Here is a 13630-nt window from a genome sequence, read left to right as displayed (position 1 = left end):
TATATTGCAGAAGGTTAAGGGGCGAGATCAAAAGTTCAATGTCTGACAAAAAACTGAATCATGTAGTTTTCACCAAGACCCCCACCCCCGTAAAACTAAATATGACGAATGTTGAAACTAATCGATTATCAAGTAAAAACATACGAGTATAAATAACACTCTGTATACCTTTTCTACTATTTATTCACAAATGAAAGTGTACATTAAAACTATGAAATATTCATTAAAATGTAATTTTATTATGCAGTTTTTAACAGTCGCTTGCCTGTTTTTCTTTTTGCACCAAAGTGTAATGGATGTCGGATGACAAAAACTTATGGGAGTTTTACTCACCCTCCCCTAACTATTTGAATTTACATTTTTATCTGACTTTGATCTCGACCCTAATTTGAAATTTGTAATATTTAGCAGGTTTTTTTTAGCCGGGAATTAAAGCGTAGTATCTGAACATTTCAACACTATTCAGTGTAGTTTCCACTTCTCGTGACTTTGGGGTTTGATACCGACATTCCACACACCCCAACTAACACACACACACACTCCTCTGTTCGTAAACCATTGTTTTTTGTCAAAGATCGCAAAAAAGTATGCCAACAATAAAATACAAATAAACGCCGAATAAGACGCCATTATTGAAACACGTGACTTGCGGGTCTATGAACGAAATCGAGCAATCAGTTTTGCGTATTGCAGCACAGAGAAGTAAGCCATGCATTTTGGATTAGTACAATCAGTTTTAGTTACAATTATACAGGTAATTATTTAGTTTATGCTTTTAACGTACAATTGAAATAAGTATGGTTGTTATATGATTTTTTAGTGCATTTCAATGTAATATTCTGCGACCTTGAGGTAAAAGAAATTCAATATTAATTTTCACAGTGTTGCCTACGTTTCTTTATGATATTATTTCAAACATTTACTGATATATTAGATATTTTTTAACAAAAAATATAAATAAATAGAAATACAATTTCAAAAAAAAAATAATAATAATAATAATAAAGAAAATGAAGTGATTTACTGATGTAGTCGTGATTATTCAATAACCATGTCTATTGCACTTAGTCATTTGACGCATACCGAGCCGAATGTTTCAAATGTCAATAATGTACCTAAATATAAACAAGTTGCAGTATTTGCCTCATGGTATGATTGTTTTGTTTCATAACTTGTGTAAATATAGGTCACTGCATTCCTAACACAGAGATGTGCAATGAATAACACCGCCTGGTCTGTAACATTCATATAGTGAGGAAAATCTCGCGAGAACTTCATAATAATGTTAAACCTTGTGAGAAGTGTTCAATTTCACACTATGCCGTGTAACTGTTACAATCATATTTTAGTTTTTAAAAAGAGCTTTTGACTGACGATTGCTATTTGACATCTTAAATTAACGCGGTTGGTATAGATTTGCAGATTAAGTGAATTAGGATGTACCTACATGTAGGATCATAGCATTTTACATGAAGCAATGAAATTATTGAGATAATGTATATAATCCATGAATATGCTTAAATTGTTCTAAACTTCCCTTCCCTTTGTATCATAATAGTCAAAGTGTGCTCTTTACATTTTGTAGTACGATTGAATGCTGGTTGCTTTTATCGAGAAATATAAATATATTGAAATTCTATTGTAAATTTTCCTCCCCATCAAACTGTTTCGTACTTGAATTTGAATATGTAGTTTGATTCTTCAACCATAAAACTCGGACAAGCGTTTGAAGTTTGAAAGTCGAAAGATTATTATTGTTTATTTTATTTCTTTAAATCTTCAAAGTCTCGCTCTTCCAATTGCTGCCATACTTGTCGATGGCATTTCATAGTCGATGTAACGACTAGTAAAATAATGCGCCATCGTGAACTGGTTCTCATGGGAATCAATGTCAAGTTTTATGTCATAAGATACTAAACTAGTCCTCCTCCGTAAATTCGTGTTTTGATGGTTCCATGCAGTTTCAAGCACATTCACATCAATTCTAAAGGTATACTTGTCATACGTTGCCTGTTCGAGTATGGGTGTACAAGCGAATCCATTATAAAAGAGTACGAGTATCATAGCCAAATTTGCATCCGATAAAGAAAAAGGAAAGAAAGTTCAAAAAAAAAAAAAAAAAAAACCCAAACCGAAATCTACATCATAAAAATCGGCTTTTTAGAATTTGCTTTACGATTTAAGAATGCACATAAGAAAATATTCATATTTGATTGAGTCAGATATTCCAAAACAGGTTGATATAGTACCTTTAGGTTAGTATGCGATATATTAGAATCATTACAGGTGTCGATTAATGATGAGGGGCGTACGTTGTGCATGATACTAAATCAAAAGGGTCGTGATTTTTCGCACGCGTTTCTGCAAAGGACAAATCACTTACGGCTATAGGTTGACAAGTGTGGTCAAGCGAAGTGTGTATAAACAACACTGGACGTAAACCAAGCGGCACTGGTCAAACATACACCTGGCTCCGATATTATGTCCTTCCAGGTTCGTACAGTACACCGTTGTGTGATGTATAACGATGATAAGAAAATATAAGGACCATCTTTTACTCCGCTTTTAGGCTCCCCGAATTTTTTTTGGGGGGGGGGGGGGGGTGTATAGTCGCCGCCATTTCCGCCCGCCCGTCCGTCCCAGCTCTTGTCTCCGCAACCTTATATCAGAAATTGATTTAATTGATCACAATAGTTCCTTGAGATGAGGACTTTTGGAAAAGGTCTTTCAGGGGCATTTTGGGAAGGGCATGGTCACTTAGAACACACACAAAAAAATATTATTTCGACGATTTTTGATATAGAAGTTCCAATCTAAACCGTCATCAGAATTTAATGATAATTGATGGCAAATATTCTATTGGGTCAGGGACATTTGGACCAAGGTCATTTTGGGAAAGTCAAGATTACCCAAAACACACCTTTGATACTTTATCTCAACGGATTTTGAATTGGTGTTGATCATAATTTATAGGTCACTCAAGATCATGTTTTGAAGGCCAAGGTCACTCAGAACATATACTTTGTATAGGAAAAAACTTCATTTCAACAATTTTTGAACAGGTATTGATCCTATGAACCAAGGTCATTTTTGAAAGGTCAAAGTCACTCAGAACATATACTTTGTATAAGAAAAAATGTGCCTTTCTATCAACAGTTTTTAAATAGGTATTGATCATATATCACACTCATAGAGAAAATGGCTTTCACGCAATTAGATGCATTTCGGAAAGCGTCCATCAGTTTTACTGATATTCTTGTTCATAACCTGCATCAATTCATTACAAACATTAAGTCAAGTCTGCTGGAGCGTGTCTTCCATGTATCTCATATACAAATACACGAATTAAAAATACATGCACGTGCAATTTAGCATTTACATGGTCCGCGGAAAAGGAAAGAAGTGTCAATCAAATAGTTAGGACTGTATGCAACCTTATGTTGTAGATTGATTTTCGCTGGTTACGCTAAAGGTCTCTACCGTGAAGTTAAATTACTGCGAAAATATAATCAATTCTAACCTTCTGGATTTCAATTTGTGTTAAATGACATTTATACGATTGATTGTTTTGTTTCCCGTCAATAATTTTTCACTCATACTGAGATGTAAAATCTAAACAACAAACCCTGACTGTAAAACATTTATTTCCATTCACACAAATCATAACGTTACCAGACAAAAATGTCTTTGATATTCAGTAAGAGGGTTTTTAGTGTAATCTGTCGAACAAAATTGCAGAATACTAGTGCCTGTATAAAGACAGACAGGCAGCCTGGAATGTAAGCTAATAGAGATCCTCTTCCATTACAGCCCTTTATCAGCAGCTTCTCTGTTTGGCTTATGTGTGGCGATTATAGCCGTAACGGTTTTTTTTTTATCCTGCCGACGCCAAATGTGACATATCCGGAAAAAACCCGAGACTTTTACTACACCTATCTGCGTCGAACGTTTTAGATTTGACACCGTGCCTGTACCGGGAATCAATCCCGGGCCTTTCGGCTGCAACGCCGCCGGTACAATCAATGAAAATGTCCCCCACGCAATGAAATAATTGTTACAGTGTATGTCATTATGAGTAGGTAAATGTTTGATGACTTTACATATTGGTAGGAACAGATACCCTGCGTAGAACGTCCACTATTTCCGAACAATCCGGATGTATATATATAACAAACCCCTATGTATATATGATAGCGTATGCTCATCAAATGTTGTACCAACACTGTAAAGAAGGGGAAAAAAATGCGATTTTGGAAACGCAATTAATGGTATCTAAATATACAATATAATACCATTCAATGACTGGCACTGACCATCAACAATGTCTCTTCCCACCCCACCTTTTCCGGTGGTCAATTTTACGTTGTGCGTAGCCCAGTCTTATTTCGTAACAGGAAACCTACATGACACGTACGATGCGTAGATAGTAAATTTCTGTTCGATGTTTATGTACAAAAAGCTCTGTCACCGATGTGCGACTTTGACGTTTAAAGGTTGTGTGTAAGATAAGCCTTGCTTGTAGAGCTGTGAATCTGAACATATTTTATCATAAATACTGCATGTTCTTATAGTTCAACATTTTAGGTTACCTGAATCACATCGTCCATTCACAATTGAATATTTTTCTTCTTCAAATTCTTGAATCCTCTTCAAATTTGATAGGAATCATGATATGGATAAGAGGAACATAAATTGTGCCATTCGTGATTTTTGTACTCCTGGAGCAGGGAGGAAACTAAAATATCCAAATTTTAATACATCTTCTCTACCCTTACACGTCTTATAGGAAAACAGAATGCATGACGAGTAACAGCATTAAGCCTTCTACAGAAATAATGTTTTACATAAACCCACAGGACAGCGCAAAAATGACAATGTTAGAAAAATGTAAATGATCTTTGAAAATCTTCTTTACCTCTGCATATCTTGATGGAATTTAAAACTAAATACAGTTAGGTAGAGCATGGAACCCTCTACGTAATGTTTTTAACCCCCAACCCGGAATAAGAAAATGGTTATATTTTGAAAACGTTCTTAATTGTAAAAATATTTTCTTCTCCTGCACAATTAAATGCATGGGTAGGAAACGCTTGAAACCCTCTACCAAAATTGTGTTTTACCTTATCCCTAAGGCAAGGGCCACTTCGGTGGCCTATTGCTATTGGTCTGCGTCCGACATGCGTTGACAATTAAATATTTGTGGTAACTATACTTCCAAGTAATTTCAAATTTGGTATAAATCATCATTGGGACAGGGGGTTTCAGACATTGCACTCACAGGGCATTTGGAGCGCTGCAAAAACAGCCCAAAATTACAGATGATTAAAAATAATTTTCTCTACAACAACATATGGATAAGAAAAACTAAATACATAGTCAAGTAGAGTAGTAAAGCTTTTACTGAGTTTGTAAATTTCTTAGTCCTAGGGGAAGGGGTTTTGATACTGGGAAGGACCAACATTGTCTTCGTGATTAGTCTTTACCATTTGAAAGACTTAAATACTACATGCATATTTAGGAAACGCTGAAAGGAATGTACCGGTGTTGTGAATTTTACAACCCTAGTTGGAAAGGTTCCAAGTCAAGGGCGGACTGAATATGGTCATATGCTGTTAATGTCCATTGCATTTTATTGACACTAGATCGAATAGAAATGAATATTTAGGAGGAGAAAAGAGTTCCCCATCTGAATAGCTCGTTCTAATGTACATGTGTATTAAACTTTCTCTACTTTACATAGTGAAAATCATTGCCCCTCAGTCAGGGTCTAGACTAGGGTCAATATATATAAAGAAAAACTGGAACATCCCTACCTAAAAATTCTTTTTTCTTTTATCCCATGGCAGGGTTTCGACTTTCAATCAAGCTCAGTTGCATGTTATGTGTATAGTGTTTGAATATGAACGCACACTAAAAGAACCCTCACTTTTCAATGGCCGTAAGCGCCTAGCAGATGCCTAGATTTGAAGCCCTTCACCGGTCTTGGTGACGTCTCCGTGTGAGTGAAAAATTCTCGAGAAGGAAGTTAAACAAGATCCAATCAATCTTTACTTAAGCTGATCTTGAAGAATAACTGAATGTATATATAGCAAGATTGTGAAGGACTCTGCCACAATTGTAAATTTCAGAATCCTTTGAGTAAGGGTTCTGACTCTAGAGCGTGGTCAAATAATCCTATTGTCATAATATTACAAGCTCTAAAGCTTCAGTTATTTCGGATTTCAAACATTTCGGTTGAGCATGACTGAAGAGAGATTATTTGTCGAAATGCGCATCTGGTGCATCAAAATTGGTACCGTATAAGTTTTACATTATGACCCCTGGGTCGAGGCCTCTGCTGGTGGACTGTTAGTCCCCGAGGGTCTCTACAGCCCAGTAGCTAAGTACTTCGTTACTAGCTTGAAAATACGGATGTATATTTAATTGCTGTTATAAAATTTAGAAATTCATTTCAAAAGTAAGGATTATCTCCCTCATGCATAGCTCTTATCCTTGGACGAATTTGGCTCCATTTTTTTGGCACGCTGTTTTAGGCTATATTTAGCTATAAAACTTCATAGTTATTTCGGATTTCAAACATTTCGGTTGAGCATCACTGAAGAGACATTATTTGTCGAAATGCGCATCTGGTGCATCAAAATTGGTACCGTATAAATTTTACATGCTATATTATGTAAAACAATTCCCGTGAGGATCCGGGTTAGAATAGGTCTTCAGTACCCCCCTTGCTTGTCGTAAGGGGCAACTAAATGGGGGCGGTCCTTCGGATGAGACAGCAAAAACCGAGGTCCCGTGTCACAGCAGGCGTGGCACGATAAAGATCCCTCCCTGCTCAATGGCCGTAAGCGCCGAGCATAAGCATAAATTTTGCAGCCCTTCACCTGCAGTGGTCGTGACCTCTTCATATGAGTGAAATATTCTCGAGAGGGACGTAAAACAATATTCAATCAATTAATCATATGTAAAACAAATTATCAGTATGGACACTTACGATGACATTTGCGTTTAAGGACACGCCTTGTTTTATACTGCTGCTCGATGTTAGAATTAACTTAGAAATGCCAAACATAAAAATCATTAAAGATTTTATAGCCGTATTCATTTGACTAAAATTTAGTTCATGTTTCAGCTTATTTTTGATGAAGTTTTATCACAAGATTTTGGAGGCGGAGTCGTCCCCCCAATCAATGATGGTTTTGGCGGAAATGGCGGAGGAATACCAGTTGGGCCTACTTTTCCAGATATAACAAACCCTGACCAGGGTAATGTCGTATTTACAGATAGATTTCAAGTATCTCTATTTAGTAGTATCTAACAATCAATACTATACTGGTGCATAAAATAATTCTCTTGGCAAAAGCAGATCAATGTCAAGATTAAAGCCATTTGCAATGAAACAAAGACGAAACCAAATTAAATCGGTCATAAACAAAACACTTTCATAAAAGTTTTGACACATGCTAAACAATCTCAGGCGCTAAAGAATAAGTCGTCCTATACATGAGTTGTACAAAATAAAATTCGGATTGTGCATGTATTGCTTCAGTACACAAACATACGATATGTACATGTATCAAATCCTTTAACGTAGGTCTTTCGATCCCAATTTTCATATCGTAGTGCCAAAGATAAATTTATATTTATATATTTTTTTTTCAAATTGTAGGAAGACCTGGCTTTTGCTATTTACCTAGACTTCCCGGAAACTGCCGGGGCCGGTTCTTAAGTTATTATTATGATGGAGTTAGCAGAAGGTGTCGAGCATTCTTCTATTCTGGTTGCCAGGGAAACGAAAACAGATTTCCAAGTAGACAAGAATGCCAAAGCGTCTGTGGCAACGGGGGAGCGGGTATGAATTACATTTTAAAAAACATTATTTGTTAAACGGGAGAGGAAGGTCGCAAACATTGTGTTAGCGGGTTATGAATTTTATTACATTTAACATACCAAAGAAATAAACTTGTATGTTTCTGTATTACATACTTTCAGGTACATATAAAATATCGATATTATCCTGTACGCTATCTACACGTATTAGCTGAACTCACATGGGTATCCGGGTTTGAATAGATCCTCAGTATCCCTTGCTTGTCGTAAGAGGCGACTAATTGTGGCGGATGAGATCGTAAAACCCGAGGTCCCGTGACAAACAAGTGTGACACGATAACGACCCTTCCCTGCTCAGAGACCGTAAATGTGAGCATACATGTAGGCCTAAATTTTACAGCCATTCGTAGGCAATGGTAACGTCTCCACATGGGTAAAAAATTCCCGAGTGGGACGTTAAACAGTATACAACTAACCAAGGTACAATGTAACTGCTGAAGAAGACACGATCTTGCCTTTTCACTGTATTTGAATTGGGACGATGGTCATATCTGAAAGACCCATCTTTCTCACTTTTAAATGCGGAGCGTTTTGGTAAAGGAGCAATTGCTATCTACATATCTGTATGTTTAAATCTTAGCATGACGCGGCCAGGAGCGGGGCCCGTGCTCACGACCCGAAAACGAAGGCAAACGCTCTACCTGAGCTTCCGTTACCTGTAAGGAGTCGGATGAGAATTGATGACTCTCCATAAGTATGGCTTTCTAATACTGGATGAATTAAAGACATAAGTATGACTTTGCTATACATAGTATATGTATATGAAAGGTGAAGATAACGAACAGTGATCAATCGCATAAATCCTATAAACAATACGAAATAGAGACTGTAGTTGGACAAACACGGACTCCTGGGGATACATGTACCAGAGGTGGGGTCATGTGCCTAGGAGGACTAAACATCCCCTGTGGACCGGTCACACCCGCCGTGAACCCTTTATCCTGATCAGGCAAACGGAGTCATCCGTAGTCAAAATCAGTGTGCCAAGAAAGAACGACTTAACAATCGGTATGAAACAGCATTTGTTCCAATGATAGGTTGTATTGACGAACTAGAATTTGCAAAATGCTGACTTCAATCGATACTCTTGAAACCCCTTTATCATCAACTTGTTTGTTAGTAGTTTGCCTCGATTTAAAAACTGATCTTACGTATAACAAGCTCTTGCGTATTGAATCAGATGAGAGATGTAAACACCATATGTGGGTGATAATGGACTATTGCTACATACATATGGGAAGTTGACGATGGAGAAGCTGAAATCATCCCATTTACCACACAGTTGAGTTGTCAGTTTGCCATTAATGTCTACTTTCAGTAAAATATTTCAGTATAAAGCAGAAGTAGACGACTCTGTGGTGTCTTTTATTTCGAGCCCACAGGGATACATTGAATCGACATATGAATGAAAGTTCTTATTGCTAATAGACAAAACGTCGATATAACTAAATGTCGAATCGAAGGCCACAGCAAGAGATATTTTCTTCTTACGTAAAAGTTTTTGAATAAATCCTGCTTCATATGAATATTGAAACAGGTCAACTGACAAAGTGAAACAGGTCAACTGACAAAGTGAAACAGGTCAACTGACAAAGGAGCACAATTCGTGCTCATTGGAATTCCAACAGACTGTAGTATAATGACTGAATTGAAATAAAAAGTACGGCTTTGTAATATATGTATATAATGAATGAATTAAAATTCATAAGTGTCCAGTCTTCGGAAGACGCATACTGTTGCACAGAAACGCCATCACAGGTTCATGTGAATTTTCGAGCAGCATGATGAAATTGCACACAAATAGTGGCAATGACACTCAGTTTAAAAGGTTTGCATTGAAAGAAGCCGTGCAATTCATGCTTACATGTAGTGGAGTCAGCAAATCTGCCATTATTTTCAGGGGATGATGTCTGCACGCTTCCTGCAGTCACTGGACCATGTAGAGCAACCATGCGTCGATTTTACTTCAACTCGGCTTCCAGACAGTGTGAACTTTTCCGATATGGTGGTTGCCAAGGCAACAGAAATAACTTCCAATCTTTGCAAGCATGTCGGCGGAGATGCGACGGGGACAGTGGAATATTTCCCCCAGGTAATAAATCGCACACAAGTTCTTACTATTATCGAGCAGTGTATTCCCGCGGGGATCCGGGTTAAAATAGATCCTCAGTATCCCTTGTTTGTCGTAAAAGGCGACTAAATAGGGTGGTCCTTCGGATGAGACTGCAAAAACCGAAGTCCCGTGGCACGATAAAGATCCCTCCCTGCTCAAAGGACGTAAGCGCCATTTTGCAGCCCTCCACAGGTAATGGTGACGTCTCCATATGAGTGAAATATTCTGGAGAGGGACGTTGAACAATATTCAATCATGTTTTGATTAGATGATGGATTGTTGTAAAGTGTGGGTTTGGCAAATAATTCCGTTGTTACTCAATTGGTGCCAACATTCGTCCTTCAAGATAAAAGTTGTCGGTCGCTAAGGTCCGGCCGTCCTTTGTAATGGTACATCTGCGAAACAAATGTGATTTCTTGGTTTTTTTTTATTTCAGGAAGCTCGTGTAACTTGCAGCATGCGCAGTCTGGTAACTGTATGGCCTTTTTCCCTTCTTGGACATATAATCCGATCACCAGACGATGCCAGGAATTTGTGTACGGTGGATGTGGAGGAAACAGAAATCGTTTTAACTCGTTATTGGAATGCCGCCGTGTCTGTGTCAATGGTGGTGGTGGTGGTGGAGGCGGCGGTGGTGGTGGTGCATCTGGTGAGTAAAGGTTCAGTTTATCTGTTGGGTATATGTCCAGTTTATCTGGTGAGTCGACCTCTGTCCAGTTTATCTGTTGAGACAATGTTCGGTTTATCTGGTGAGACAATGTCACGGTGAGTCAAGATTCAATTTTCCTTATTTGTCTGTCTTATATAATGATTCAAATTTGGCATTTAAGTGATTCACCCAACAAAAGTTACATTTCGAGGGTTCATCATGAAGTAATCCGGCGTTTTACGTCCAGTTCATACCCTCTTGTATTTTCAAAATTTATTTCTGATATTAACATTTTATTTCCGTATCTGTCGTAATCCCCATCTCTTAAATTAAATGTACTATATATGTCAAATATTTCTGTATCCATGGACGCGCATTGTGTACAACAAATCAAATGAGATACATGCTATGTGTATCGTTTTGGACAATATATAAGTTTCTAATTCAGAAGTCGAGAATTCTCTATGATGGAATAAACTGTAGGGTGTATCGTTAAGTTTTTCCTCACCATATTGTCATACTTTCCAGCGGTATGCCGGATGCCGGGAGATTCTGGTCCATGTCGGTCTTTCATCCCGCGGTGGAGTTATAGTATGACCAACGGACAGTGCGAGCGGTTTATATATGGAGGATGTGGCGGGAACGGAAATAACTTCAACACCAGAGCGCAGTGTGAGGCGCGCTGTTCCAATGCTGGAGGAGGTATGTGACGTTTCTGTTTAAAAATGATATTTTATTAGAACAGGTCCTCAGTACCCCTTGCTTGTCGTAAAATGCGACTAAATGAGGTGGCTCTTCGGGTGAGACCGCAAAAACCGAGGTCCCGTGTCGCAGCAGGTGTGACACGATAAAGCGCCGAGCATAGGCCTAAATTTTGCAGCCCTCCACCGACAGTGGTGACGTCTCCATATTGAAATATTTTCGAAAGGGACGTTAAACTATATTCAATCAATCTACAACTTCTAAATTAGACAAAAGTTTTATGGTTATTATCCCACATACATATGTATATCTACATGCCAGTACAATGTATCGGTGATCGTGCTTACATGTATCAGGAGGGTCATTTGATTGGTTGCATTGACAGTCAAGAATGGTTTTAAATAAATTTGTGGATTAAAATTATTTTTACATAAAATACACTTCGTATTTACATAAAACTTGGCTACGTAAATCGTGTAAACACGGTGTTAATCTCTGGCGCGCATCTCGTATGCCTGTAAACACGTGCGGAGGTGAGAACACCAATATTTCTATTAAAAAATGTCAATATCATTCGGTATTCCGATATTATTATTGCTAAATAAATTTTGGGAGAAATCACAATGACGTAAGAACTGACTATTTTCTCCGAAGCCGTCAAATTTGGTACCCCTCTGATAGCTTGGTAACGGGACATGTAAACATAAACAGGACTCGTGCCTTGTTCTGAAATTGATGTCTGTCGCTATGTTTTGGGCCTCCGTGGCCGAGTGGTTAGGGCATCGCGCTCAAAATCACACGGCCTCTCACTTCTGTCGGCGCGGGTTCGAGTCCCGCTCGCGCCGGTGAGTGAGAAAGTCTCCCAGTTTACTTTCGGAAGGTTGGTGTACATTGTATCTGGATTCTCTCTTCACTGAAAAATGGTTGAGTGTGGCGGAAAACGATCAATCAATCAATCGCTATGTTTTACACACATCAAATACTCCATATATTACTAATTAATGTTCAACTACATGTGGTTGTTTTCTCACCAAAATCGTGTCTATGTTCCTCTAAATACCATAGTGAAAGTCATGGTAATCCCTATGAAGTACCGTAAATGTCAAAGCATATACAATGCATCGCAACACATTGTATGGTATTCTCTTTAGAGAAGTCGAGAGGCATAGCCTTCATCGACTTTTCAACATGTCCCCTGTCCCGGGTTTAAATCACAACTCTGTTTACTTTCTCTTAACTGGTCCCCTATTTTGACAACTCCCAAGACCAGTTAACGTAAACCCGGGAGAGGGGACATGTTGAAAATGGATTAAAAGGAAGTAAGTGTTGATTTCCTTGTGACGGTTTTGTGCATTACTGCTAAATGTTTGAAAACAAGTTGTCTATTGCGTAAATCCAGGCACATCTGAGTCGAAGCATAAACCGTCACCGACTCCGGCATTTACACGTTTTCCAGAATCAAAATATGAATGCTTGCGAAGAGAAGTCGATGAAGGCTATGCCTCTCGACTTCTCTAAAGAGAATAATTGTATGGATATCATATAATGCATATACATGTATGTGTAAATTTTGTTTTGAAATTTTCGCAGGGCTCGGAAACCAGATTTGCCTTTTACCGGAAGATACGGGGCCGTGCAGGGCAAGCATACCGAGGTGGCACTTTAACTCCAGATTGAGGAGATGTGAGAGGTTTTTGTTTGGTGGTTGTCAAGGCAACGAAAACAATTTCGAAACATGGGGCCAGTGTCAACGTGTCTGTGGCTTAAGAGCGGGATAGATGACGGACATCTCATGGGCACGTGTCGTTTTAGGACACGTGGATTATTCAGAACTGAGAGCGCGTGATACATGTACTTTAAGGATTCATTTTAACTTAATAGGCTTTTTTAAACTTGTTTAAATGATTGACTATGTAGTGAAATAAAATGTTCTTTTGTTTTGTTTTTCTTTTTTAACAGTAGATCGAATTTATTTTCAATCAATAGAAATAAACAAATTCTTTTATTTGTTTTTGTTTATTTATTTTTATTTTCGGTAATTATACTTGTTTAAAGGATTGTATGACGCCTTGTAAAGAGAATCATAAATTCAGCGGTAAAGATCTTCGGTGATTGCATATGCCTCGTGATATCCCATTTCCCGGGACCTTATCATCGTACCGGAGATTCATTTTTTGGGGTAAATGTGTATCTCATACTTGGTGATAAAACAAAACTAGAATAAACATATAAAGCAGAAAAATGTCAATACTTTATCCAGAATTGGGTTGTTTGAAAAT

At 38.0% G+C, this 13630-nt stretch overlaps 1 protein-coding gene across 2 annotated transcripts; it reads left to right on the top strand.

Annotated features, from left to right (window-relative positions):
- The first annotated feature begins 594 nt into the window (after positions 1 to 594).
- LOC125661834 (carboxypeptidase inhibitor SmCI-like) lies at positions 595 to 13359 on the top strand. 2 transcript variants are annotated; one of them, XM_048893957.2, is made up of 7 exons: positions 604 to 754; positions 7130 to 7262; positions 7667 to 7849; positions 9788 to 9979; positions 10437 to 10649; positions 11178 to 11351; positions 12942 to 13359. In XM_048893957.2, the coding sequence occupies exons 1-7, from the start codon at positions 710 to 712 to the stop codon at positions 13127 to 13129; spliced, it is 1128 nt and encodes a 375-aa protein (XP_048749914.2). In that variant the 5' UTR covers positions 604 to 709; the 3' UTR covers positions 13130 to 13359. The 2 variants fall into 2 exon arrangements, with proteins under 2 accessions (XP_056002895.1, XP_048749914.2); XM_056146920.1 differs by lacking the exon at positions 9788 to 9979 and having other exon boundaries at positions 595 to 754.
- Positions 13360 to 13630: the final 271 nt, after the last annotated feature.

The sequence above is a fragment of the Ostrea edulis genome, chromosome 8 (genome assembly GCF_947568905.1).
Source record: "Ostrea edulis chromosome 8, xbOstEdul1.1, whole genome shotgun sequence".
NCBI lineage: Eukaryota > Metazoa > Mollusca > Bivalvia > Ostreida > Ostreidae > Ostrea > Ostrea edulis.
Note: the sequence above shows the minus strand (reverse complement) of the source record. Positions and strands in the feature narration are given on the sequence as shown.

Excerpts from the sequence above, each read along its gene's own strand:
- LOC125661834 (XM_048893957.2), top strand. The coding sequence starts at position 710 with ATGCATTTTGGATTAGTACAATCAGTTTTAGTTACAATTATACAG. Across the intron at positions 7,850-9,787 it reads CTGTGGCAACGGGGGAGCGG|GGGATGATGTCTGCACGCTT; the intron begins GTATGAATTACA and ends CATTATTTTCAG. Across the intron at positions 11,352-12,941 it reads CTGTTCCAATGCTGGAGGAG|GGCTCGGAAACCAGATTTGC; the intron begins GTATGTGACGTT and ends AAATTTTCGCAG.